The sequence below is a fragment of the Branchiostoma belcheri genome, unplaced genomic scaffold, assembly GCF_001625305.1.
Source record: "Branchiostoma belcheri isolate BF01 breed outbred unplaced genomic scaffold, Haploidv18h27 scaffold47, whole genome shotgun sequence".
In the NCBI taxonomy this organism is placed as follows: domain Eukaryota; kingdom Metazoa; phylum Chordata; class Leptocardii; order Amphioxiformes; family Branchiostomatidae; genus Branchiostoma; species Branchiostoma belcheri.
This window is the reverse complement of record NW_017804098.1, coordinates 1,142,100-1,168,984: the sequence shown is the minus strand read 5'-3', so window position 1 is coordinate 1,168,984 and position 26,885 is coordinate 1,142,100. Positions and strand designations below refer to the sequence as shown.

Sequence of the window (26,885 nt, the reverse complement as noted above, 5' to 3'; positions counted from 1 at the left end):
AGAACATTACCATTGAAAGGGCATACATGTACATGTATGTAACATGGTTAGACTCTTTTATCACCAAAGATCTCTAATGGGTTTCAATGGATCCTTATGATTCTGAAATAGGAAATCGAAGCAATCCAGAAACCCTCTTAATAGCCTATAACACTGTCAGATATTGTAGCCTCTCAAGTAGCTGTTGAACTGTGGCCAACAATTCCATCACATTCACATTTTCTGAAGAGATATCTTTCTGAAACCATTTGAGTCTAAAAGTTGGCATGCATTTATGTAGAAGTCTTCTGACTTGGAGTTCAAGTTGGAGCATGGCCACAAGAGAAGGGCCATGTGAAATACTAGTACATGTACTGATAATGTTATGTCATACATTTTTGTGAGTAATGATCCCTCTTCTGTGACTAATGATGTTAAGTAATAAGTAAAGGACCAAAGGAAACCCAGTGTTTTACTCTTCTGCTACAGAAAGTTTGTGAAAAAGAACTGAAACAATGTCAGTCACAGGCATGGAGCAATTGAAAATGACAGTGATGGGCTAACTAAGTGCATTTTGGAATTCATACATGTAGGTTTCACATTAATGATTTTAACAGAGAAGAAATGTGAGTGTGTTTTCTTATCCCATCTATTAATTCACTTTTCTATATCTGGATACACAGAGTAAGAAATTTGGACTGAACATCTGTGGGGAGGGAGGGGAGTATGAGACATTCACTCTCGACTGTCCACTCTTCAGGAAGAAAATTATCATGTAAGTAGATCGGCAGAAAGGAATTTGTCCTGAACGTAGTTTTTGTTAATGACTTTGACCATCCAAGTTGATAGTGTTGAAACAGTCCTGTATTTAGACTGATTAGTCTTCAGCATGGCTGCTTCAGTAAGGCAGCACTACTCTGATAAGTGATAATTAGTTAGTTCCAGAGTTTGATCTTACCAAGAATGTTCTTGTCACTTTGCAGCAAAATCTTGGAATAGTCAATGATGTTGTTCCTTCTTTTTGACCAAGTACAAACATGTACTATGTTATCTAACAGATTGAGGCATTTTTTTATTTATAAATTTTTTCCAGAGACAGTTCTGAAAAGGTAGTCCACTCAGCAGATCCTTTTGCACCTGTTGCCTACCTCAAATTTCCCAAGATGCATTTAAAAGACAAATCCCAGGTAAGGGTCATGATGGACCAAGTTCACCATTGTAGAGTCCTTATATCTGACCATCATGCTCTCTGCTCGTCCAGCTCTCATCTGTTCATTCTGAGATTATATTTTCATCTTTAGCTGGGCAAATAGTTAATCTGACCTCTTGTTGATCAGGATAAATAAATGCACCCAAACTTGCAAAATTTCTTAAGGTGAGTCTGAAGTCATTTGGAAGTCTTCCAACAGTGTTAGTGAAAATTGAACAAATGGAGCAAATCTAGATTCAGTCAAGGATGAAATAATGAGTCTCTTGTATGTCAAAAGGTGCATTTGTTCAATAAAGAGAGCAATAACATGAGAGGAAGTGTTACTCCTAATGGACACCATTCTAACACAATCTTTTGAAATGCATGCATGGCTATTAGCCTCTGCAGTAATGCCCTGGCATGTCAGGCTATATAAGACATAAATGTAAGAACTTGGGCCAACTCACAGTTCCATTCTGCCAGCTTCTTATGAAGAAGTAAAAGTAACTGTCTGCTGGTGAATAGTAACAAGTTATTCAAGTACTTTTCATGGCAATTGATAATCTGCTGTGATACCTCTAGTATTGAAATTAGTCTTGACTTGTTGGGTGATGTTTTTATTCCTCACTCAGGACACTCCTCAAGATATCTCCTCTCGTCTAACTGGTCTGATAATAAAGACTGGGGACATCATGGTACAACAGGCCATCAATGCAGTTAAGTTACATGTTGACATTACAAAAAGAAACCAGCAAGAAACCAGCCATACAAGACTAAAACCTTCCACAAACAAAGGTCAGTTGTCAAGATTTCTTGACTTTTTTGTATATATGGTAAATGTGATAAAAGTCATGCTTTTCTTGTTGGCCGATATGCCTTGTAGGCAGTTATCACCTTACTGTGTTAATGAAACATGAAAATGTTGGGACTACATTTCATAGGTAGTTAGTTGATTAAGGATATCAGATGTCCGTCTTTGTGGAGTTATTGATTTGATGTAGAAAAAGAATTTAACAATGTCATGTTACTTTTACAATTCCAGTGCTCAATAACTTTGAGGTTTGACCATCTGGACTGTACTAGAAGTTTTTTGGGCCACATGTCTGTCCTCCCTATTTCACAGGTGTCCCCACACAGGACATAGTTGTTATGAAGAAGACACATGGTGCCTATACCTGGCTGTCTGTAGCTCTATACAAGCCGGAGGACTCAAACAACAAGAGAACTATAGAGGACACAGCACAGGTTGCTATGGACACAATTAAAGGTCAGAGTCTTATCATTTTATCTCCTTAGGCCTTGCTAAACTATACATGTTTCATTGTGCAGTTCTTCAATTGGCATGGAGGGTTACAACCGTTTCACAGACTTTACACAATGTTTTAAGTAGTGTGAACATTTTGTGTTCTGAATTGGCTCTTCTGTTTGCAACTGTATATCTGAAGTTATTATGATATAATAATCTCTTCTTGTTCTTCAAAGTGATTTCTGTCTATCCCCTATCTTCCTTACAGACACACTGGAAGGAAGTGGACTATGTATGGCTGACATTGTGCATGTACAATTATATGTGGCCGACATGGCAGACTTTGGCAAAATCAACTCAAGATATAAACAATATTTTTCCATCAACCCACCCTCCAGGTGAGATTTTAAAAAGCACATTATTGCATTTTGAGCCAATAACAAGTGCTTCAGGGTGTTTTAGCAATATGTGACCTCATTTTCGCATCCATATATTGTACAGTGTATCTATTAAACCCCCAGGTTGAATTAAGCCAGTTGATGAGTAATTGTTCTGGACCAGTACATCCCAGTTAGAGTAGTCTGCCTACCAGATGAATTCTAATAACAGATTTGGATGAATGATAATGGCTTTTTGTATGGACTTTAATTCTTCACATGAAACAGGTGTCAACTATGGATGCAAAGTTAAAACTGATCATTTATTTTCTGTAAAACGACTGCTTCTTCGAGATTTCTTAAAAGAATAAAAAGTGTGGTAGAATACAGCACATATCATGATTTGATAGATGAAATTAAATCATACCAACTCATTATGCCATACTGAGAAATGTTTCTCACACAAACATAAGCCCTAAGTGTATCAGAAGCCAGTTTACAGCTTTAGTCGTCTACACTGAATTTGATGACTTGAAGAAGAATGTGTCTCAGATTGTAGAAGACATGATCATACATCACTTGGTGGTTGAGCTTGATAGAACTATCATCCCTGATTGCAACATGCGGCAGATATAAAGGTATCAATACCCCACTACTTCAAATAAAATGGGCTTGCAGGAGGAGAGTGTCCCCTTGTGACTGCCCATTAAGGCTTACGACTGATGGCTTTGACTGCTTGCGCCTTTTTTATTTTTCGCTTGCCCTTTTAGTACTTAAAGACATGGCATTAAAGGATCAAAGGGTATTACCACTCTGAAGTGAACTGTTTCTACTGATGGATCATTTTGTTCCAGGTTTTGCCACTTCTATTCCATAAAATTGCTCTCACAGAATATGATGACATATTGTAGAAATACTGTCTATCTCAGTAGGTCCAGTTGGGTTCAAATCCAATGCTACCTAATGGTACAAACTGCGTTTAGCTTTTATATTCATGCCTAACATTAATCTCTGAAGTGCACTTTTGGGGTAACAAATAGTGAGCAATTGGAGATGGTCATTAAAAGGATCTGTAGGCTGCTGGTGTTGTAGATCTTGAAAGCCTGCTTCCAGGCAAGGCCCAGATGTGGTTATGGTTTTGCTGTTTGGATATTGGATATTGGAAGTTCAGGGATCAGAAGTGTGTCCCCAGGCCAACCATCAGTCTTTAATGACAGGACAGGACAGAACAGTAGTCAAGTAAGCGGTAAAAAAGGTTGGGCTTTAGAACTGTAGATGAATTTGTCATGAAATAAACAAGGTTGGAGCCACTTAGATGATATAGAAAACTTTTCTGTAGTTAGCATGGTTTCTACATTTACAGGCATCAAACAGCCGTAACTAAAGGATGATTTGGAAATGTAAGTAACAAACTTATAGGATCAGTATTTTGATTGTATGGTATCTATGAAAGTCAACAGAATATGCTTTTTCCATTCTTGATGACTACCATTTGTCTCTTTTCTAAAAGGGTTTGTGTGAAGGGAGCATTCCATACATCAGGAAAACTGGTACAGTTGGACTGCTGTGTATGGAGACTGCAGACAGGAGCAGGGGAGAGGAGAACCATGCATGTCCAGGGCCTGTCCCACTGGGCTCCTGCTAACATTGGGCCATACAGCCAAGTTACACAGGTCAGATTACACAGTAATGATGACAGATTTTTCCTCTGATTATTGATTGTTTCATTTTTGGATCATTAGAATTACGAATGCCATCCATAAAACAATTACCATTGTCCTTGGTGCTTTAAAACCATCCATACCATTATTACCCAGATCCCTGGTGCTAAAAGGCCACCCATGCTGTTATCACTTTTATCCTTGGTGCTAGTAGGCCATCCATGCTCTTATGATATTTGTCCTTGGTGCTAGAAGGCCATGCATGTTGTTATCACTTTTATTCTTGGTGCTAGAAGGCCATCCATGCTGTTATGACATTTGTCCTTGGTGCTAGAAGGCCATCCATGCTGTTATGACATTTGTCCTTGGTGCTAGAAGGCCATCCATGCTGTTATCACTTTTATTCTTGGTGCTAGAAGGCCATCCATGCTGTTATCACTTTTATTCTTGGTGGTAGAAGGTCGTCCATGCTGTTATGATGTTTGTTCGAGGTGCTTGAAGGCCATCCATGCTTTTATCACTTTTTTTCTTGGTGCTAGGCCATCCATGCTGTCATGACATTTGTCCTTGGTGCTAGTAGGCCCTTCATGCCATTATCACCTGGCTAGAAGGCCATCCATACCATGATCACCATCTTTGTAAGTGGCTATGATTTCTTCCATAGCAGCATGTTTCTTACCCTTATATCATCATGTATTCTACAGCCGATTTCATAGGTCGGGTTTTGGCATGACCAATGTCATGATAGACCAGCTGTAGGGCATGTCAGGAGATAGTGTGCTCAACATGCTTTCTGGAGAAACCTTAGTCAGCTTTCAAGCTGTCATTTGTCAGCCAAACGACACTCAGTGCTTTTAGACTGCCCACAAAAGGTCATGGCTGAACTTTTCAAGATTAAAGATACTGTACAGAACTACTGGGAACATGTAATGTCTTTTTTCCTGCCCTACACATCTCTGCTTCATCATCTAAGGTTTTACTTTTTATCCTACATGTCCAATGGAAATACTTTAATATTATTTGTATAAATGGTATATTCACAAATTGATGTAAAAAAACTACATTGCAGCCTAATCATACAAAGAAAAAAGGCTGAATTATGCAGCTTCAATATCTACAAACATAACCAAATGGAATAACAAGAAACAGTGGTCAAGTGATTACACAATAGATGAAACACTGTTCAGGAGTTTTGACAGGTACAGAATGGCACTGTTCCTGTACCTGTCTGATTGTATAAAAGGTATGCTAAGCTGGGACCCCCCTTGAAATTGCTAATTTTTTCTTGATATTCTATCAACTACACATACTGTGTTCACACAGTAAAGTTCATTGTCTACCAAATTTGTTTTCCTTATGTAGTTTTTCTGCAACCTGTTCACATTACCAATAGCTTGTTGTTATTAGTCCTGTCCATGGTGCTAGAATGCCATCCATGTTGTAATCACTCTTGATATATTTCATATATTTCTTCTTATATTTCATGGTTTACTCTAATTGTTAGTGACAGTAGGCAACCTATGATGCAATGAATTGTATTTCAAATGCTAAAAGGCTATCTGGGTTTTGATCACCCTTGGCCTTTGTGCCTAAATGCCATAACTGTTATGATTACCCTTATCCTTAGTGCTAGAGGGGTATCCAATGGGGATAACTGTTGTTACTTCATTTCCAGGGATTTGAGCATTGGTTTTGGCTTTCCTATCTGTATGTTTGTTTTCCTGTGTATATGTGTGTCTGTGTGTTTATGTGTTTGTTAGGCTGTATGTTTGTTTGTATTTCTGACCTACATAAGGGGGATGAAGTCTGCCATCAATTTTCATATTATGAGTAGTCAGCAGCTGATAAAAATTATGCTTATTCTGTTTTTCTCATTTCACGGTGATTACATATTAGGTCAATAACACATACCATCTGATATAATGTGCTTGACTGCAAGGGAAAAACCTTACAGGGTCCTCCAACTTTGGTTTGTTGTAATCCTAACTTGAGGGTAAAGAATATAGCCAACCGCATCTGGGTAATAGAGTTCAGCTGTAAAGCAAAGAAGTAGTACTCTCTATTGGGAATGAACCATTTGCCAGTAAACTACCTCTCAACACAGAAATATGTGTCTACAGGGAAGGATATGTAAATTCTTTGTTATCTACCATATGGTCTTCCTATAGGCAATTTCATGGGTCATGTTCCAGCATGGCCAATGCTATGGTAGCCCAGCCGGTGGGCATGTCATGGCTGTGAGTAAAACAGGCCATAGTGTGCACAGTCAGCCTACTTGTGGAGAAAAGATTTATCAGGGCAGTCATGTCAGCCAGGCTGCATTTCAATGCTTTAGACCCACTAAAAGGGTATGTCATTGTTAGGATGGGCACTGAGCTTTAGCGGTTTCCATTTACATCTTAAGAATTGTTAGACTATGTCATTAGATGATGCCGATGTCATTCGATCTCTGCACTTTCTTGACCTACGCTTTTTTTCAGGAAAAGGTAACTTGTCATGTCAATAGTAGAGAAATAACAAATTAGAATAGAGCGTGTACACTTGAACATAATGTCGCCTCATGGTTGACTTTTGGCTTTCAATGTTATTTATAGAGCTACCTATGAATCAAATATTTCAGCTAATAGCCACCTTCATGTATTATTAGGGTGTATCTTCATGAAATAAAAAGAAAGGAGCTTAGAAAGCCAAGACTGGAGTAACTCAAGATAGCTGACTAAATAATGATTCTTTTTATATATACTTGTAGGCAAAATGATAAAAGCTATAAAGTCAGGACCAGTTTAGTGACTTTGTTCTGCCTTAGGTCAAAAACCAATATGTAATGGGTAAGACTTACCATTCAGATAAGAGTAATCAGTGATGGATGTAGCTGTGAAGAGTTAATGGATCGTGAGAGTGTCACGTATACACACTGATGCAGCACTGATGGTGTTACCTGAGTGAGGTCAAGTTCCTAATGGGTAATTTCAAACCAACACAGTCAGGCTATTCTCGGGTAATTACTTGGACTCAGTTGGAAGAAGGAACAAAACAGAAGAAACTTCTGACTCTTCGTTCCCAACTAAACTCAATTCAGTCACTTGTTACACATGTGACATACTAACCTACTTTTCCTGGCAGGAACATAATTCTTCAAACATTGTCATTAAACTGACAAAGCCTTTGAGTGCTCAAGTAATCGAGGCTGGTGTTTTTGATGTGGTGAAAGAAATCAATAAAAGAATTCATGCCTTTGCAATTGGATAGCTCCTGTTTTGGGGATCTCCCAGTCCCCCTGTGGATACGATATTATCTGTTAAAATCCAGTTATGTAACACACAATAACAGCTATGTAACACGCAACATTACAATAACATGTACTTACCACAAAGCTTGATTTCTTCAATTGCCTGACAGTATATTTTATCTACAAAAGTTCATGATGCATTTGATCTGGCTCAGTACTCTAGTGGTAGCAGCAGTCAGGTTTGTATATTGCTTTTTTAAATTTTATGCAGCTTGTAATTATCAACTCTGTAGTTTATTGCCTGAGGACTAGTGGTCTGTATGACCTGCTTGACCAAAGGAAAATAGAAATGCAAAGGAGGATTGTTTCTTCTATTACTGCCAGCCTCAATAGATAGACTGTAGAGTCAACATTTGATCCCTCCAAGATGACCATTTCCCATGTAATCAGTGACCTTTATACCCAATAACCCAGGGGCCCTGCTTATGATGTGCCCTTGCCTCTCAGTCTAGCCAGGACTACAGCACATCCTAACTACATTATTCATAGCCACATTTGATAGTTGGTGGTGAAGACAAGGGCTACTGAACATTGTTCACCTCTCCAACTGCCCCTTTAGGGCCTTAACTGTAATGACATCAACTTATCCTTCAGAATAAGGTATCCGGTATGGATAGAAATTATGTCAAAACACCATGCTGTCAAGCCTTTTTTGTGGATGCTAAAAAAGTGAAATCCATTCTATACTGCTTTCACTTTGTTTTGTTGTTGGTTGTGTGACAAGCTTCAAATTTACCAATATTCCTTGTTTATGCTTTTTGCTGTCCTGCTATTTGTTTGATGTTTATGTTGCTCACGTGTCTGTGAAATGAATTTCAAAGCTTGATGAACATAGACCTACCAATGTTCCACTATATGGTTTTATCTCATGTAATATTTACTGTATGAAAACACATCTGTAATGAGGATTTTATACTGCCATAACTCAACTCTAGCAGGATTTATGCCAGATGCATTTTATGACTCTGCCTTGAAGGACATTGAAGGTGATGAGAATTATACTGGTCAAGCACTTGTCTCCCAAACTACCTTGGATCATGATGGATGGGCAGTGCAGAGTGATAAGTCCTCCATCCATTACCTCAACCTACGGACTGCCCTGTGCACAGTTGTCCAGTAGGATTGTCCCTCTAGTGTTTAACTAGCCTGGGAGCTGTCCTGAGTTCTGCAACTGTTCCAATGGTTGTTACTCATTAGCCTGTCAGAGAGTAACTATTGGAACAGACATTCCTGTTACAAAGATAGCACCCGCAACTAATTAAGAGGTTTATCTGGAGAGCCAGACTAAGTGGTGTGTGGGAATAAGGGGATATCAGGGGTCAAATACAGGCACTCATGATCCACACTCATTGGACATCCTTTCTAGATTGGTTTGACACCTTTTGACATTCATTATTTTCTTCAGCAATGTCGTGACTGTTACAAATAAGACTAATCCATCTCTAGTAGAATTTGGTGCAATGTACCAACTCCATCCCCAAAATGTTGTAATTGTTACATGAATACCTTAAATCACTAGATTGACGACATGCCAGCCCTTTAACCTCTTCCTTTGACTTTTTGGTTGTATTGGAGGATTAAACCATTGTCAGCAGTGCCCTGATGTATGGTGGCCACTAAACCAAGTACCACAGTAATCACTTATGGCCCTCATCCATTTCTCCAACTTTCAATGAAAGGTCACTTGAGGTCATTCCAGACAGGGGTAACTGATGAGTAGCATGCCTGTCCCTGGGGATGGGTTTTGTTCCTTTGGCAGGCTAAGATCATATGTCAATGTCCCTGAGACATCCCTAACACCTTGTCCCTTATCACATTGTGCAACAGATTTTTACTTTAGAAGAGTTTTAGTACAACGACAGGGTTTTCTAATATGTAATTATATACAAGGACCAATTGAAGTCAGTATATTCGGTATGTTCTGTTATGATATTATCTCCCCAGATAAGGTTATGTTTTTGCCATGTTTTTGCCATCATTGGTTGGTTGGTTGTCAACTTTTTCTTCCCTCTTCTTGTGTGTAAGAAAGTTTTGACAATCTATCTTGTTTCTTACCCACCAGAACTATAGTTTGACAAGAATGAATAGCGGATGCATGGTAGATATTGCATGAAGAAAATGACAGATGTCTCTGGTGCTGAAATATGTGCTGTTATCAAAGACTGGCTTACCAGTATTGTTGCCAGTTTGGCTTCCTTTCATCCTAGGGTTTCAGATGGTATTTTGTCATGCTTTTCTATGTACATCTTACAATATCTGCATGGATAAATGGCCTTTTAGGCCATCTAATACAGCTTCTGTCATGCATGCAACAATACATTCTAATAAGCCAGATGCATTTCTGCATATATGCCTGTCAGCCATGAATACATAACGTCTTGGATCAAATTATCACCTAACAATTGGATTACGGAACTTAACCAGCTGAGCCAGCCTGATAAGGGGCTTAAAGTATCAAACCTTGACATTTCCATGAGAAGACTATACCAGAGGTAGAGTTGAGTTTTGTTACTCTATGACTCACAGATAGAAAGATTTTTAAGGTCAAGAGTGCCAAACAAAGACTGCTGTTGTCAGATTTCTTCCAAATAGGTTTGTATCTTTTAGTGCTCAAACACTACTTCAAAGGAGCTACCTACACTGTTGTGAAACATTATCACATTTCTCTGATCATCTATATAACTAGTCTCCAGTTATATAGGATAAGGCTCAATGTGAGGCACAGTGTGTGTGTGTGTGCATGTGTGTGTGTGTGTGTGTGTGTGTGTGTGTGTGTGTGTGTGTGTGTTGTACATGTGTGTATGTGTGTGTTTGCTTGTGTATCTGTAGGTATTTGAATGCATGCAGCTGAGTGGCAGGAAGGGAGGGTGGAAATGGTGCAAGTTGCCAACTGACAAAAATGTCAAATGTGGGGTCAAAATAACTTCCTGCAACCTTGGAGGAAGGGAATTGTCCAAAGGTCACCTCATTTCCTGTTTTCGGTTTTCTGCTATACTTCTGTCAGTTGCCTTGTCAAAGCCAGTGAAAAAATGCATATACAGAATAAGTGACTGAGAAATAACAGCTTTAGAATACTTCATAGAAGTGTGAAATCTTTGATTTCTTGTTAGCATTGCAAAAGCCCCCAACGAAAGCCTTAAAGCCTGTCCAGTGCAGCTTTAGTCAGAAAAAGTTACTGTCATATCTTTATCTTTTTGAGTTCCTTTGGCTTACCTGCATCACTGTCAAATGGTCCCATCAGCAATATTACTGAGCCTTCATTAACCCATTTCATGACTTCAATTAAGATGAATTGCCTTGTAGCTGACCTCATGTAATAAAGGTTACTTTATAATGGTTATCTAATCTATGCTATCATTAGTCAAAAATGAGAAGGCAGAGGACATAAGATTAAAAGAACCCACTAAAGCAAAGGATTACTCTCAAAAGTAAACTTGCAGGCAATGTTAATGGTATGTTAAATAGCAGTTCACAAAAGGCTGTTTTCCCCATAGTAATGTAAGTTTCCTGAAGGATGCTTGATGAAGATGTGGTGGGCATCTGACTGGCTTCATTTAGTCTGGCAGACACTTGCCCATTTGTTGTCCTGAAATGAAGCGGGGAGAGTACCAGGTAACCTGGGAGACATGTCCAACTCTAGTAATTTATCCTGCTTCCACTTTTCATCTCTGTCTGACATTTACTGACCTTTGAATAATCAAGTACACAATTGGATTATCATGTTACCAGAAGAAAGGTGAAACCCTTCATTAACTGTGGTCAACTTTGATATTTTGGCTGTCATATTTCAATAAGTCAATGGCAAAGCTGTAACCTTTTATATGGACTCTAATAGACATCATTGCAGTGGTAATCTCAAAGGTCCATTGCAAAAGCCACCAACGAAAGCCTTAATCAATATTAACAGTTTCCTCTCACACAACATATTTAATTTCTGATTCTATACTCTATACCTATTCATACATACTGTACATGTAGCTGACATAACTGTTGAAAGCCTGGCGATATTAGTTTGAAACAGGATTACACCAAAATCCCAAACAACATAGCAATTTCTAAAGCCTACAAAACGGTCTATCTTATCAGATATGTCAAGGAAGCCTAAAGACATAAAATGCCAGTGATGCATTTAAATTGTTACTCAGAGCTGATTCTGCTTTCTCTGTAAATTGAGAGATACATTTGGAACAAAAGAAATCACACAAACAGAAGTTTTTAAAGGATAATACCGGCCTGACAGATATTCCTTCCATCCCATCCAGGTTGCTCAGACATTGTTCCTGGCTGGTCAGATCCCCCTGTGTCCCAGTACCATGCTCTTAGTGGAAGGTGGCATCATTCCTCAGACAAGGTTGGCCTTATTTGTATGCTGATAAAAGACCTTTTTAATTGTTTATCAGCATGTTGGTTGTGGTGTTAAATTTCTTAAATTTCTATTTAAAAGGTCATGGCGAAATGCATAACTTCATCTTCACCCTAGCGTACATGTACAGGCAACACTACACACTCACAATGTACTTCACAGAAAAAATGTTATTAGCAACATGTCATTATTAAGTACAGATTGTTGTTATGAGAATTCCATACCATATGTTGTCACAGATATCAAAATGCATACTTTTTCTACTAAAATACACCTTCAGTTGCCATGAAAGCTCATCTCTGTTGGTTGTCAACATGCCAACGTTTGTTAAAAAGCATGAAATACATGCTTCTTACAGCAAACACTCCATTATCACACCCTAGTGAGTAACTTGTGAGGCACAGTGGACTAGTGCTCAAGGACTGAGGTCTTTGTTGTCAATCCTACCAGGCTGTCTCTGAGCCATGTTCAGAGGGTCCTGTCTGCCATGTGTGCTGGTGCCAGCCTTATGAACAGCAGACTTGTCATCTGTTATGTGACTGACATCAGTTATGTGCAGATAGCAAAGGGTGCTTGGATGCAGAACACTCAGGTAGGAGTGATAGAGAATGGTATGTTACAACATTGTTAACATCAAAACTAGGAACATGTTAATTAAGAAATGGGATTTGAAACGTTTGTAAGAGCAACAAACACATGACGGTTTTCAGGCCAATGTTTTTGAAATACAGACCAAGAAAATGTTTTAAACACAATATGTTTTCCAATATGTTACATATCTTCATTTTCAATGTTTTTAGAGCGATTTGAATGATTTGGAATTGATCCAGATGCTAACTGAATTTTCTATGGTAGCTTGGGTATCATTGTTTTCACTTTTTGAATGATGGTGATATGCTGCTTACTAATTAATGTTGGTGTAGCTTCATTCTGGCTCATTGTCATCTTGGCTTCTGCATTTCTATGTGGGTGGTGTAGTGGCCCTGGGGTAAGTGAGTGCAATCAATCGTCTCTCTGGAGACAAATGAAGGTTGATGATGAAGTTGGCCCCAGGGTAACACAGTGCAGACAATAAGTAGTGCAGTCAACAGACATGGCACTGCAAGCTATGAAAACTTTGATTTTGTTTGTACTTGGTGTCACAAGTTGAAATAATTCAATTTTTATTTCCAATATGTCTGCTCTCTATAAAGGCTGCTCTCCTTATCAGCATAAACTTAACTGCCATGAGTACTATATATATATGTAGCAATAACTTCTGCCCTTCTTCCCCATATAACGTTATATCTCAGGTAATGGATAATATCCAGCAGGACGAAGGCCTGAGGAGTGGTCTGGAGACTTACGTGGTTGTTCCTGCCCTCCCCCGCGGGGCACTGGTGGAGTGGCACGTCACAGCTACAGCTGATCCTGCTGGCTGGGACGGTATGTTTAACAGCAATACTAGGATCTATATTCACTATATATACACAATCCAAAATATGATTATAGTAAAGTCTATATGTATGAAAATAATAATATTTTAACATATTCTCTATCCCACAATATGTAATCTCTCCAATTAAATAATCAATACTACTAGATATACAGACAGATACAGTATATAAAAATAAAACTTACTGGCACTACAACCTAAAACACCTGAAACAACTGGAAAGAGAGACAGTATTTAATCTAGAAACCAATTTAATTTTGCAATGCACCAGAGATTAGTTTCATCTGTCCAACCTGTGCTTACTACTGGAGAGGGCCATAGTAGATTTGTCTTTTGATTCACAACATATACGAGAAAGAACAATTAATATCATAGTTGCCTTGTTCTTAAGCTCTACTGTTTTATAGTCAGGCTGGTAGATTTTGCAGGTATACTTTGTACACTACATTGACTCCATCAAAGAACATTCAAATCATAACTGTTTGCCTCACTATGGAAAGGTTGAACAAGAACCAAGTAAATACATTGTGTTGTCCTTCCAGACATATTTCACGTCAAAAAATGTCCCAAACGTGGGCAGTGGAATCATTGGTAGGGTGGGTGGGATGGATGCAATTATCGGATATCTGTGTCTACCTCAATGTCTGTGAATATAAACGTTTTCCCCCGTCTGTTCTGGTGGGAATTTATAAGTGTTATTAGGAGATCCTCCACTATGTTTAAATTCTTTTCTGGTGCACCATCATATTGATCCTCTATTGTGCCAAGAAGATCTGGGGGCCCGAGGGGTAGATATTGGCGAAGCTGAAGTAATGTGATTGGGGGGAAACATTTGTTGGTACCGGCAATGCCTGACATGCCTGATAACATTTATACATGGCACAGACTTCAATATACACAAATTGTTTTCTTCAGTATCTCATTTCACGTAAGTACCAAAACATTTTAGAACAAATCCCTCCACAGATGGTTGTGGATTATACATGAAACTACACCAGTCTATACTAAGTGCTAACAAATGATGCTGTCATCATTGCATTTTCCATTTGGTTGCTATGAATGAATAACAAGTATTCGTCTACTATCAGTCATCTTACCAAAAGTTGCACTTTGGTGTTCAGACCTTCACCTTAGGTAGTTAATCATTGCATAGAATGAATGCATGGGTTACTAATAACCACAGATCCAATGGTCAGGTCCATGGGGAATTCAAGGACACCAACATCGATCACAATAAGACTATACCAGCATTTGCCATGCTATCATTAACAATACTTAACTCTGATAATTATAGATTACCAGTATCAAAGACAGAAGCTTTCATGCAGTCATTTATTACCAACTTGGCGAACAGAAAAGGACACAAGTACTTCATATAATGTCATGTGTCTATTTGCAGTCTTCATATATTGTTACAGTTAGTCTTTTTTCTTTCAGTAGTACATATTTTTAAACATATGAATTATTAAAGAGTGTCTGTTACATGCAAGAATAGTACAGCTCATATTTCTTTGTCATGGATGAAGCTTGAATACAAATGTACTATGTGGTTGTTCACCTTACTTGTTGCTACCTAATAATGCCATGGATATTGACATGTGGAACTGACGGGAAGTTAAGAAAGTAAAATCATTTTCATTCATGCTATCACAAACCATACATACTGCTGCTGAGAGAAACAGATGGATCAATCAATACATATTTCTCGCCTCTGCAGTGGAGAGAATCTGGAGGTCTGCTGGTGGTGCAGAGGTGACCTTGGACTGCTGTTACTCCACAGACAGCCGGACTGCTGCTGTGAAGATCAGCGTAGGTTCGTGTCTAAACCAATTTACACAGCCATGCAGCATATTTGCTATATTGAGCCAGAAAGGATAAGAGCACTGTGTAGATTTATGAGCCGTTTCTTCCCATGTAGAGGACTGATGGAATCCGATGTTAGCAAAATTTACTGGACAGGTACTTGTACAACTTCCCGTGGTGAGAAATTGTTAAAATGTCACTAAGTCTTCTGTGTTTCAGTGTCTCTTGTTCTGATATTGGAAAGGCAATGCCTTTGCCATTTACAAAGAAACTATTTGTAAACCAAGAGGGATTATGACAGAGTGGTTTCAAGGATGGCTCACAATAAAAATTAAGTCAGCAGCAGTATAGGATAAATTGTAGGTCTTAAGTAATGTTATGTATATTATAAGTAATCTGGATATGATCTCCCAATTAGAGTGAGTTTTGGATTATCAGCTCTGGGCAAAATCTTTACTAGATTTGGTCTAGTTTTATCTGTTTTCCAGTCATGTAGGTCTGAGAGGAACAGAAGAAAGAAAAATGGGTCAAACCAACATCACATTTCCAGGAAACAGATCAGCTGTAACAGGAATACCTAAATTTAGATCTGCCCCTTGTCATGGCACTATCCAATTGAGCCTTAGAAACAAGCTGCTCCTTCAGTTTAATGACTATTTCCATGGTAACCATCTTCACACGTGGGAATGTGCTAACCTGGGGCAGTTATGAAGGGGTGCCTTTGAAGATAAGACAATTTGCTGATCCCTTCCATCAGTGAAATCTGGGAAACTATCATGGGCCTGTCAAATGCTGACATTACTGCCATTTGTTTTAGTGCCACTGTGCACGGAGTCCCACAACACATCCCAGCAAGTCGTTAAATCAGCAGGCCCATTTTGTGCCATCATGATAAACCACACACTCCTGTGCTCAGACAACTTTGTATCCTGGTTCACTACATTTTTGCAACAAAATCCAGAAGAGAATACTAGGCAATATACCTGAAATCCTTTTTTTTAAATGTCAGTGCCAATCATTTTATTGCATATTTTAGAACATCTTGTACATGAATTTAAATGTCATTCATCTCTCAAATGTTTGAGTGCTTTTCTGAATTTGCAGATCATCATAATCTGTGTGACTTGAACAATACAAAAAAAAACTTGAAATTCTTTTTCTATGGTAGCTTATAAGACAGTACAGGAGACTATAAAGGTGTAATTTCTATGTTTGTCTCTGTCCTGGAAGTGAGAGGTGATGAGCAGCCCTGAATGCCTGAATGTGGGCCTCATGTAGTTCACAGCTGTAATTCTCCATTTCCTTGGTTTCTTGCACAGTTACCATCTTATTCCGGATGGGCAGATTACTTCCACATTAAATGTCAATCTGATTGATATGTTCTTTCCACCGATTTAGATTACTCAGATAATGCCAGTAGCATTGGAAGGTGAACAGAGAGATTGCAAACATTTTGTATCGCATAAATATTTTTGTGTACCCTTGATGATTCAGGTAGATAGATAGTGCCTCACTTTTGGAAGAATGTTCCATGTTTCCCTTTCGTATTTTGGCAAGCTTGACAAGACATTAACCTTCAACCTATTGTGTCTGTAGGTAAACCCAGCACATCCCAGGAGTGCACGAGTCTAGAAGAGGTAATCTCCACACTGGTACATGAGCTGTCTGATCTGCTGTCTGTCTGTGGATTGGAGCTGCAGGATGTGTTGGTTGTTAGGATTTTCTACCTCCCAGAAGTGGCAGAGGAACAACAGTTGCAGACAGGTGAGGTATACGGGTCTGTTTTGTCATGTTACAACCAGTAAATAAAATTTTGCATGAACCACCTACAGTCATCCCAGGTGAATATTGAACAGGTTGCATTTGGTGCTGCTTGCTTATGTGGTTACACTGTTTACCTTATCAGCTGCTACCATTCCGTAACCCCTCTCTCACGCTGACATCTGCTACAAAGTAATTTTCATGCCTGTTTGGCGGAAAATTAAGAGAGCCATAGAGAAATGACTGTTAATTCACCATAATGAAAGTGAAGTTCCAGCACAGTAAGATAAGTTTGAAATGTGCTATCAAACATAATGAGTTTGCTGCAGGCCTCACTGATCACAAATGTCCAGATAAGGTATGATGGCTGCCAAAGATAACCAATTCTTCCTCACTTCATGCCTCCATATGTTATCACCAGTTGGAAGTGATTTCTGTTTCATTTACTTCAAGTGCCATATCCAGGTGTGCAGAACACATAATGATGATTAATGCAAAATGCTTCCAAATTGAAGTCATCCAGAATCTGTCCAGCTGTAATATAGAATCGAAAAGGCATGATTGAAACCAATGAAATTATATAGAATGGAATGTTGAATGTGATTTTAATTGTCTTAGCTGAGCTCCAGTACTACATGTAGCTTCATTAGTTATTGTTGAGGCAACACATAATTATAACTAACCCCCCCCTCTCTCTCATGTGTTGTACAGTTATGGAAGGTGGACTAAACCAGGATGGAAGAGGTGCCCCAGCACTTGCATTTGTCCCTGTGAGTGCCTTGGAGCCTGGCCAGATCCTGACAGCTTGTTGTTGGGTGCAGAGACCACTGGAACATTGGGCAAGAGAAACTTGAAGGCTAGGATGTCATCTTCTCTTCTGTTCTAACAAGTCAACATGTTGTTACGTTCTTATGTGATTTTTAATGGAACAGACGTATGTAGTGGAGAGATGGTCAATTCCTCCATTGATGAGGAAAGAACACAAGTTTGATCATCTGCTTCCCATTTTTTTACTTATCTTTCCTACTCACCATATTAACAAGCCCTTGTGGATTGTGCATTCATCGTGATAGTTAAGCATGGTTTTTGTGGAGAGAACAGTTTGTGACACGAAAGATAGTCGTGGTCAAAAGGGTGAGAAACAAAATTAATTAAAAGAGCTTCAACTGTTGAAACTTTGAAAGATTACTATCAAACAAATTACAGTCTATAGTATGCACTCTACATGTATTGTGAGTCTCAAACATATGTTAATATTTTCAGGTTTTTTATCCATTTGAAAGCATTTACTACAAAGACATCAAAAGCTTCAGCCTCCAGTTTGATTTGATTGAACATTAAATCAAATGTACATCTGATTCATATTTTGTATGTGACCATAAGCAAGTCTGCCTTTAATTTGCAACCAGTACATGGTAGGTCTATTTGTGACACAAACTGCCAAATAAATGCACACAGACAATTAAAGAACCCTGACCATAATATTATGGAGATTTATCCAGGTTTTATATGTCCTGTGGGTTGTCAGTTCATAAATTTGATATCATGGCAATAAGTAAAGGACATAGTGGGCTTTGTTACTTTCATCCTGAAAGGGTCTACATATTTATCTCAAGTAAACTCAAACATCACACTTTCAAAAGGACATCCACTCCCAAGTTTATTTCAAATAATTTACACAGAAGACAGTAAAAACTAGCAAGAACTGACAAGTATCTGACAAGTATGCAGTACATGTAGGTAGCTATTACAGCTAAACTGACTGCAGAAGCAAGTGATATTCTGCCAGTAGAAAGCGCAAGGTTAATTTCTGTAGTCACTTTTCACAAATCAAATTTGCTTGTAGTATGGTGACGTACTAGCACAGGTCTCTTCAGACTTTTATAGCTCACTACTGCACTCAGTTTTCACAGCATTTGGTACAATATTAGACACAGCATAGAGCCTGTATAGGTCCCCTTTCCACAGAAAGGAGACCCAAGGCTATGGACATGGCGAACAGCCTATGTTGGTGACTACAAACCCTGAGGTAGAATCAGCCCAAACATCCCTGAGTGGGACCCTTGGACGGATGGCTCTCCTATTTTTTTTACAACTACCCAGTTCCACCTTAACATCATTCCACAGACCACTCCTTGTTTCTGCAATTATTATCTAAACAATAAAGTCTGCTGTGTTTCTTTTTTTAAGTACAGTAACTGTTATAATTTTTTGTGTTCTTGATAATTGTTACGGATCTTGGCCTAGGAAGGTGCACAATCACAGCAACAGCAGTTTCACCATGAAAGTGCTGGTGCTTTGAAGGGGATCTTCCAACAAATGAAGTCACATAATGGGTGACAAAAACTTCATTTGCACATATGTCAAAGCTCCAGAGGTGCTGATAGTACATACATGTAACAAAACATCACCTGTAGCTACACCAATAAAAAACACAACCTCACACTCCAAACAATAAATTAAAAGACATGGCGTTCAATATACACCCACAAAAGTGCCCTTACTAAAATTCATATCAAATCTTAATTAGACAATTTGTGAAGCCTTCCTCTAATTCCTTGAAAGTGATAAAATCCTAATTACTACATCAATGATTAAACTACACATGCATGCATTATGTACAGTTGTGAAGACTATTGTTATGACCCTGCATCATTTACAAACAACTTGAAACAAATACTCCAATATCCATGCTTCCACAATGTCCTGACCATCGCACCAGTCTATTGCCACTTTCTTTCAAGTGTCTACATGCAGTCAAAGATATTGCTTCTAATCTATATGATGATTAGTGGTCACCATTCCTCATAAAGGGAATTCTTTTAGAATATTCATGTTTTTTCTCTCTAGTAATTAAATGTTAGCTCATTTCTGTTGTAAAATCTGTACAAACATGATTGACTCACGCTGATTTTGGAGCTGATGGGATAATGATGGTGGAAGAGTCGTGCTTACCAAAAACTGATAAGCGGTCACAAGACAGACATTTCTTTACACTTACACCACACATGCAAACCACGTATGTGTAGGAGAAAGAGAAAATTTTGGAGACAATTGTTTATAATACAGAGGATAAATAGTGCATTCACTTGAGCTGACAACAGCCTTACTATAGCATGGTACTGAATGAAGGGATGGCATTCAAATTGCACGGATATAAAAGGGTGGCAAGTGTTTCATTAACTGTTCTTATTCAACTTCTATAGACTTGCAGACATGTAGTATGTAGTAATATTTGTGTATTCCATTTTTTGTTATTAAAAATCCACAGTTCTTCATTGGCCAATAGTTGATTCAGCAGGTATTGTTATAAGCTGTCCATTACCAATATATTTTGTCACACATTGCTTAATGTTTACTTAATAAATATACTCTATTGTGTTTTCATTACAAATTGCCAACTATTCTATTGCTCTACGCTCTAGATATCTCTCAAAGCATCAACTTGAAAACGCTTCCTATCTACAGTCATTTCCAAAAACCTAGACAACGAGCAAATATGTAAATACTACTTGACTCTTATCAGCCTAACTCTCCAGCAACCAAGAAAGCTTGGTTAGAAATTTCCATCGAGTATATTTCAGGATATTAATATTTTATTCCTATTGTTAAAATGTTACACATTACCTCTTTCATTGCATACAGTTTCCTAGCCACAGAGAAAGCATTACCTGTCACACAGTGCTGCATGGTGTCTACATAAGCTTGCCCCTCCCAAGAATGACAAAACCTTCCCAGCTCAACCTGAAACTTGACTTTTTGTCTCAAACTTGAGATAAGCTACATGACTGAAAGCATTCTAATAGGATCAATGCAACTTTTTTGTTGCAACTGCCACAGCCAGGGTCTGGCAGCACTGCATGAAAACTACAGATGAAAGCTAGCAATGCAGTATGCATGATCCATTTTCTTCTTACCTTTTGCCATTTTTTTACTCTTTTATATTTTATATTTATATTTACTATCATTGGAAATCAATAGGTCTGCTAACTGGTTTGATACTGTGGGTCTAGATCTCTATGCATATTTTGCAGATGACATGACTGAAGGGCAGATAGAACCATCTGGCTAGTGTGTAATAGACCCACTGCATTGTCTGTGGTATCAGAATTGGTCCTCAGTTGTGTACATGGGGCAGACCTAGGCTGCCAGCCTGGTAGTGTTCATGTATTGTTCTGAGAAGGTGGAGTCATCCAACTCACACTCAGGCAGAGAACATGATCTCATTGCATGTTGTTGTCATGTAGCTAAGTTCCATTCATATTTGGTAAAGATAAACTTCACTATTCTTTCACTATTCTTGTTTAAAATTTTGCTTATACCTTACACCCTGAAATCGCTCTATGCATAGCACCCGTCTCCTCTGTAGGTATAGAAAAGTCAAGTTTCAGCTTAAGCTTCTTGTGTTAAGAAATTGTTAGAAAAGCCCTTATCTACACTCTCTGCAATGAGACCTATCCATGCCACCAATCCTTGTGCCTTGATGTGAGGGCCAGTGTGCTGTTGTAAAAGAGTGATGGTGAACAGCTAGAGCTCCTGCACTACCCCTCATCAGCACAATTTAAGAGATACCAGTCTATTGATGTTAACATCATATCCTTCAGAGCATCAATAAGACCTTATATTCCACCTTTTGGTGTTATTAGGAGCTTAGAAACCTGGGATGTAGCAATAGCTCTGGAAAGCAGAGATGACTACATAGCTCATCCACATTCCAACCAACAACAGACAGGTTGGGAGCTTAAATTTGGGGTTTCCTCCAAGCTCACCACCTACAGCAGGTAGCCGACGAAGCATCAATACTGTAATGGTTACAATAGCAAAGATGAAGAAAAGGGTGACAGCAAAACCTAATGTTCCTGGATCTACCTCAAACGGGTTCCCTTCAACTGCATGTTTGATAGCAGCTATGGACCAGGCAACCCCAATGCCCAGGAACACATTGACAGCATTACTGCCTGTCACATTACCCACAGAGGCATCAGCATACTTGTCTTGAACTGCAGCCACCTTGCTGGCAAAGGTATCTGGAAAGATCAAAAGAGATTATCAGTGCTAAGTTTCAACTAAAGGGGCTACACGGATACTTGGACAATAATATTTGCATTAAGTTTTGCATCTTTGTTTTGACAGTAATATTTGCATAATACCTACACATGTAGCAATACATACAATGTATCTCCATTGCACAATCTCTGTAGTGCTTCAGCTACATAACCAAGGCATCAATACACGGGCCCCTGAATAGCAGGGAATATATTAACTGTTACAGTTACTGTAATGATGACTAACCTGGCACACTAGTCCCAAGGGCCACAAAGGAGATGGCGGTGACAGCATCCTTGAGACCAACTGTGCAGCCAAATCCAGAAGCCAGGTCACCAATCAGTGCAGTCAAGATACCAATCCAGATGATAGACACGATGAAGCATGCCCATCCACCCCAGTAGTCAGTGGGAGGCACAAAGGCAAACAGTACCTTCCAGAACAGGGTTAGGAAGTGCATGACGTAGTCAGAGCAGGAGGGCAACTTCTCCTCACCCTCCTCGCCCTCCTCACCTTCCTCATCATCATCATCACCTGGGAAAAAACAAAAGCAATTCCTTGCAGACATGCTTCAGAGAGGTGCATCTCAGTATAGGTGGTGGTCCAGTATAGCTGCTCATCTAGTATGTGGTGGGGGAAACGTTCTTTATTATCAATTCCGAGAATTTACTGCACAACACTGTTTGCATACCTGCCCTTACATGAACGGTAACCTGTTTGAGTTAAGGTTCAAACAAAATCCTTGTCAATAATATTAGAGGTAACTAGAAATATTCATGGGCAGTGCCTTTCTGTGATTTTAATTGTTGTGCTTTTACAACACCACATTTCAGTATCTGCCCAATTCCAAGTCACCAGTGCAGGCTAGGACACAATCATAGCTTTAGAAGTGGTCAAAGTCAAAATGGAAGAAGCAGTAGGCTATAGAATATAGCATTACCATGTTTCAAGTATAGGAACATGGTGGAGCACAAATTGAAGTGGAGAAATCTTTTATATCAAGTCATATTTTTACCTTCCCAGTACCAGCTATGCATTCATACATGTGTGTGTGACCCTAAATCATGCCCATCATGAGATGGATTTTGTACAAACAATGTCTCAGGAAAGATGCATGTTTGAATCATCATCAATAACATCATGGTGAAGAGCGGAGTCATTACTAACTTTGGAAACAATCAAAGCAAAGGAAACCATTAAACTGTAGCAGCACTTAAATCTCTTATTGGTGTAATGTAAACACGTTGACAAAACAGTGACAATGACTAAAAACCTTCAAGTTCATGAATTTAACAACTCTACAGACAAGGCATTCAAACATGCAAGATCACAGACCAGGACCATATTACTAAGAGTCTATATTACACACATTTGGGTCACCAGGGTGTATAATATCCTACAAATCCAACACAAGTAACACCCTATTTCTATGATGTGCGGTAAACTCATGCCCAACAACATCATTGACGAGTGCAGGGAGGCCACAGTTTTCTGTGCAAGGCAGTTGAGGAACTGGCTAAGTGCTGAGGGTCTGGCTAAGTGCTTAATTATATCTACAGTGCAACATGTACAACATAAAGATGGGAGTGACAGAATTACCTTCCTCCTCTGTTTAATGGAATGACAATGGTAATCAGTGGGTGTCATCATATGGAAGCATCAAAATCATATGAAAGAGAAGAAAAAGGGCATGCAAAGAAGTGGTTAGGAAGAAAATGGCGCCAGAAAGAGATACAAGAAACATGTGAGACATCCAAAAACTTCGAAGCTGTATTTGGAGTTCGGTAGGGTTAGAAACCCTCCTACAAAATACAGCTTAGGTAATGCTGCAATGGACATATTACAAGTGTGGCTGGAGTACATCCCTTAAGACAGTCGTCCGTATTTCTGAAGTTGTAATGTGACAGTTTGAAACTAGTTTTTACTTAAGCCATCATATGTGAGTAAGTTGTGACATTATTCCAGAGGTTCGATTTGATAATTGTATAGCTTTTGGCATATACTGAATTGTCTGACTTTGTCTGTATCAAATAACATCCTGACGGAACTTTGGAATCACATTCTGAAGTAAGGAGATGTCTCTATAAGAAGTCTGAGTCTCTCTGACAATGTATGTTTTACTAGCTGATGTTTTGCAGCATGTCCTTCAGAAGGTTCTCACTTGTTTTCTGTTGACAAGACGGTAACATAAAGCAAAGACTGCTAAATTAACAGCTGGTGCACACACAGTTTTAGCCTCTAGGAAGACTTGACTGAGGTTGTGTTTTGGCTCGTTTTCAAATGATTTTGCATTTGACTTTTGTTTCTGCACCCAACTATAAGATGATTGTTCTTTCTTCCAATTAGTTTTTAAGAACATATCACAGAATGTCCCTTTAATTGTAATGCAATTTTGATCTCAAAACCACAAACTGAATAACATTTCTCAATATGAGGATTTAATGATGAGTGTATCATAATTATGATAATACATCCATTGTAGCCTGGGTACCATACTAGTTTTATGTCCACTATTCTATATTCACTAGCCAACTTGGTTGACACCCAGCAACTACAGGAGCAAACATAAACTCACCAGGATGGTACCCAGTCTACATTCATTGTTCTTTAGACAAAACATAATGGAGTCAGAGATAATGATAACTAAGATCACTACAACCTCAAACAGAACACACTGGTCAACATGATTTCTGAATTTTGCTGGCAGTCAAATGAGTAAAGGTTTTAATTCTTGGGATAAAACAAAGAATTTCAAAATGAATATACTTCTTTACATTTGTACATTACACAGTCAAGAAATATCAATTTCAAGTATTTATCCAGAAGTCATGTCATTTGTTTCAACATTAGGAAAGCACAACTTCAAATTATAAAACAGCACACAACTCAACACAAGGAGAGGTGAGGTGAGGTGAGAGACAGGGTTAACTAGACACAGAATAAAATGCAAGGAGGTTGTTACATGCCTTCGTTGCACCCTTGACAGGTAAAATCTGTATAGAAACCGCACATGCAATGTTGTTAGGGAGTTGCTGTTAGGGAAATGTTAGCACAGTCTGTACCACAAAGAAGAAATCTTCTTTTTTCATAACTTTCTATCAGAAAAATATGTCTTGAAAGCTGAAAGTTTATGAGTATGAGTGCCCAAGATACACCAGTCCTATTTAAATGTTTCAGTCAGACTTGAGGAGCAGAAAATTGTTGATTGTCACACTTTTGGATTATTTCAGAAAGTACATGACTGTACATGCCTTAATAATGTGAGGGAGCTTCTGTCTCACAGAATCATATCATGTCCTCGTAAAGACCAATTCTGACTTACAGAATGACATGACCTGATAAATAGGTCATTATTCAGGCAAAATGGCTCATGATTATGTAGAGAGAGTGATCGTTTCTTTATTTCACTCCAGACTGTTTATTTCTGAATCTGTCTGACATATATAACTGGTATCTTGGCTTAATTCACAATCAGTGTAAACTTATAGCATTAAGACATATTTTGAAACAGAAAACTTTGAAGAGAAACAGATTTTTTCCATGTGGGCCAGAGTATGCACTCACCACCTAACTTGCACAACAAATGGTGCAATGTAAATCTACAGTATATGATCTGTAAGTCTGGTGCAGACCCCACAGACACACGTTGAAAAGGCATCCTACATTGCCAATGGTATCCAAGCATTATTTATATTACATGACACAGCAGTGCAGACTGAAGCTGATACATTCTTTCCATAGGTGTCAACCACAGGGAGCAATTCTTACTTCTGACTAGAATTACTACTGCATCAGAGCAATCCAAAATCAGAGTTACTGTAATACTATTCAAAATACAAATGCACAGTACTTCTGATGTGAGAATGTTTTCTGTGTTATGCCCAAGATATCCAACATCAGAATAATAATCACTTGGAATTCAAAAGTGTTTTCAAAATCTCTTTTTTTTTGTTTTGTTTTGTTTTGTTTTGGTTTTGTTTTGGTGTTTTGTAGAAAAGCGAACATGAGATCTGTTGTACCCTGTGGCTCACACAAGTGTTAGTGTCAGAAGCACACAGTTTGTACATTATTGTCTATTCTACATCACTAGGTTAGGACACTACTCATCAGAAGCAATGTGAAATGGGTTACCTTCCCCTATGCGTATTCAATGGTAATCAGCAAAAATGGTCACCAGACAGGGCAAAATAATATGGAAGAGAAAGGAAGCACAATGACAAAATGTTAAGATTAATGGTTGCGATCACATTGGTGACTGGCAACAGATGGCATCTGAAGGGAGTGTTAAGAGTCCATACTGACAGCATGAAAGCTTTGGCTACATGGGAAACTGAGTGTTCATTGATGCTCTTGTACTGCGGTTGAATTGTAGCTGCAAGCTACAGAAGATTTATGACTTCAATCAGACTTTTTGCAGTTTTTCTTCAGAAAGGCTCAGTGGAGTTGATGACATTGCGAATACCTGCAGTCAGCATATCATGAGACAGCCTGTGATAAATTCCACTGCCACCTGTAATGGCCACTTCTGACAGCAAGCTGGCAGTTGGAAATGGCTACAACAAAGTCTCTTATTTTTGCCATCAATGCTCCGAGTACTCTCCTAAAAATTTGACAGATATGTTTTTCTTTTTTTACGTGTGATATGCTATAAACCCTTGCAAATTATATTTTAAGGATGGTTTCAAATGTTGCTCAGGGTTGTTGAAAGATGATGTATGTCAGTCCTTGAATGGAAC

General features: G+C 38.6%; 2 protein-coding genes across 6 annotated transcripts in view; one reads left to right on the top strand and one right to left on the bottom strand.

Annotated features, from left to right (window-relative positions):
- Positions 1–19,289, top strand: part of LOC109479114 (diphthine--ammonia ligase-like) — a 23,158-nt gene extending 3,869 nt beyond the window's left edge. The window contains exons 5-16 of the mRNA XM_019780984.1: positions 663–754; positions 1,073–1,166; positions 1,801–1,963; positions 2,292–2,435; positions 2,683–2,812; positions 4,302–4,464; positions 12,004–12,092; positions 12,555–12,696; positions 13,397–13,529; positions 15,257–15,352; positions 16,939–17,106; positions 17,815–19,289. Coding sequence (XP_019636543.1) covers positions 663–754; positions 1,073–1,166; positions 1,801–1,963; positions 2,292–2,435; positions 2,683–2,812; positions 4,302–4,464; positions 12,004–12,092; positions 12,555–12,696; positions 13,397–13,529; positions 15,257–15,352; positions 16,939–17,106; positions 17,815–17,957 — 1,557 coding nt within the window. The 3' untranslated portion in view covers positions 17,958–19,289. The remainder of the gene's footprint in view (positions 1–662; positions 755–1,072; positions 1,167–1,800; positions 1,964–2,291; positions 2,436–2,682; positions 2,813–4,301; positions 4,465–12,003; positions 12,093–12,554; positions 12,697–13,396; positions 13,530–15,256; positions 15,353–16,938; positions 17,107–17,814) is intronic.
- LOC109479147 (sodium/calcium exchanger 1-like) overlaps positions 18,751–26,885 on the bottom strand; it is a 46,681-nt gene continuing 38,546 nt past the window's right edge. For 3 of the 5 annotated variants that reach the window (XM_019781016.1, XM_019781018.1, XM_019781017.1), the window contains exons 6-9: positions 26,281–26,286; positions 23,749–23,757; positions 22,396–22,683; positions 18,751–22,130 (exon numbers count right to left, since the gene is read on the bottom strand). In XM_019781016.1, coding sequence (XP_019636575.1) covers positions 21,754–22,130; positions 22,396–22,683; positions 23,749–23,757; positions 26,281–26,286 — 680 coding nt within the window. In that variant the 3' untranslated portion in view covers positions 18,751–21,753. The remainder of the gene's footprint in view (positions 22,131–22,395; positions 22,684–23,748; positions 23,758–26,280; positions 26,287–26,885) is intronic. The other 2 variants (XM_019781019.1, XM_019781020.1) reach the window with 2 other exon arrangements.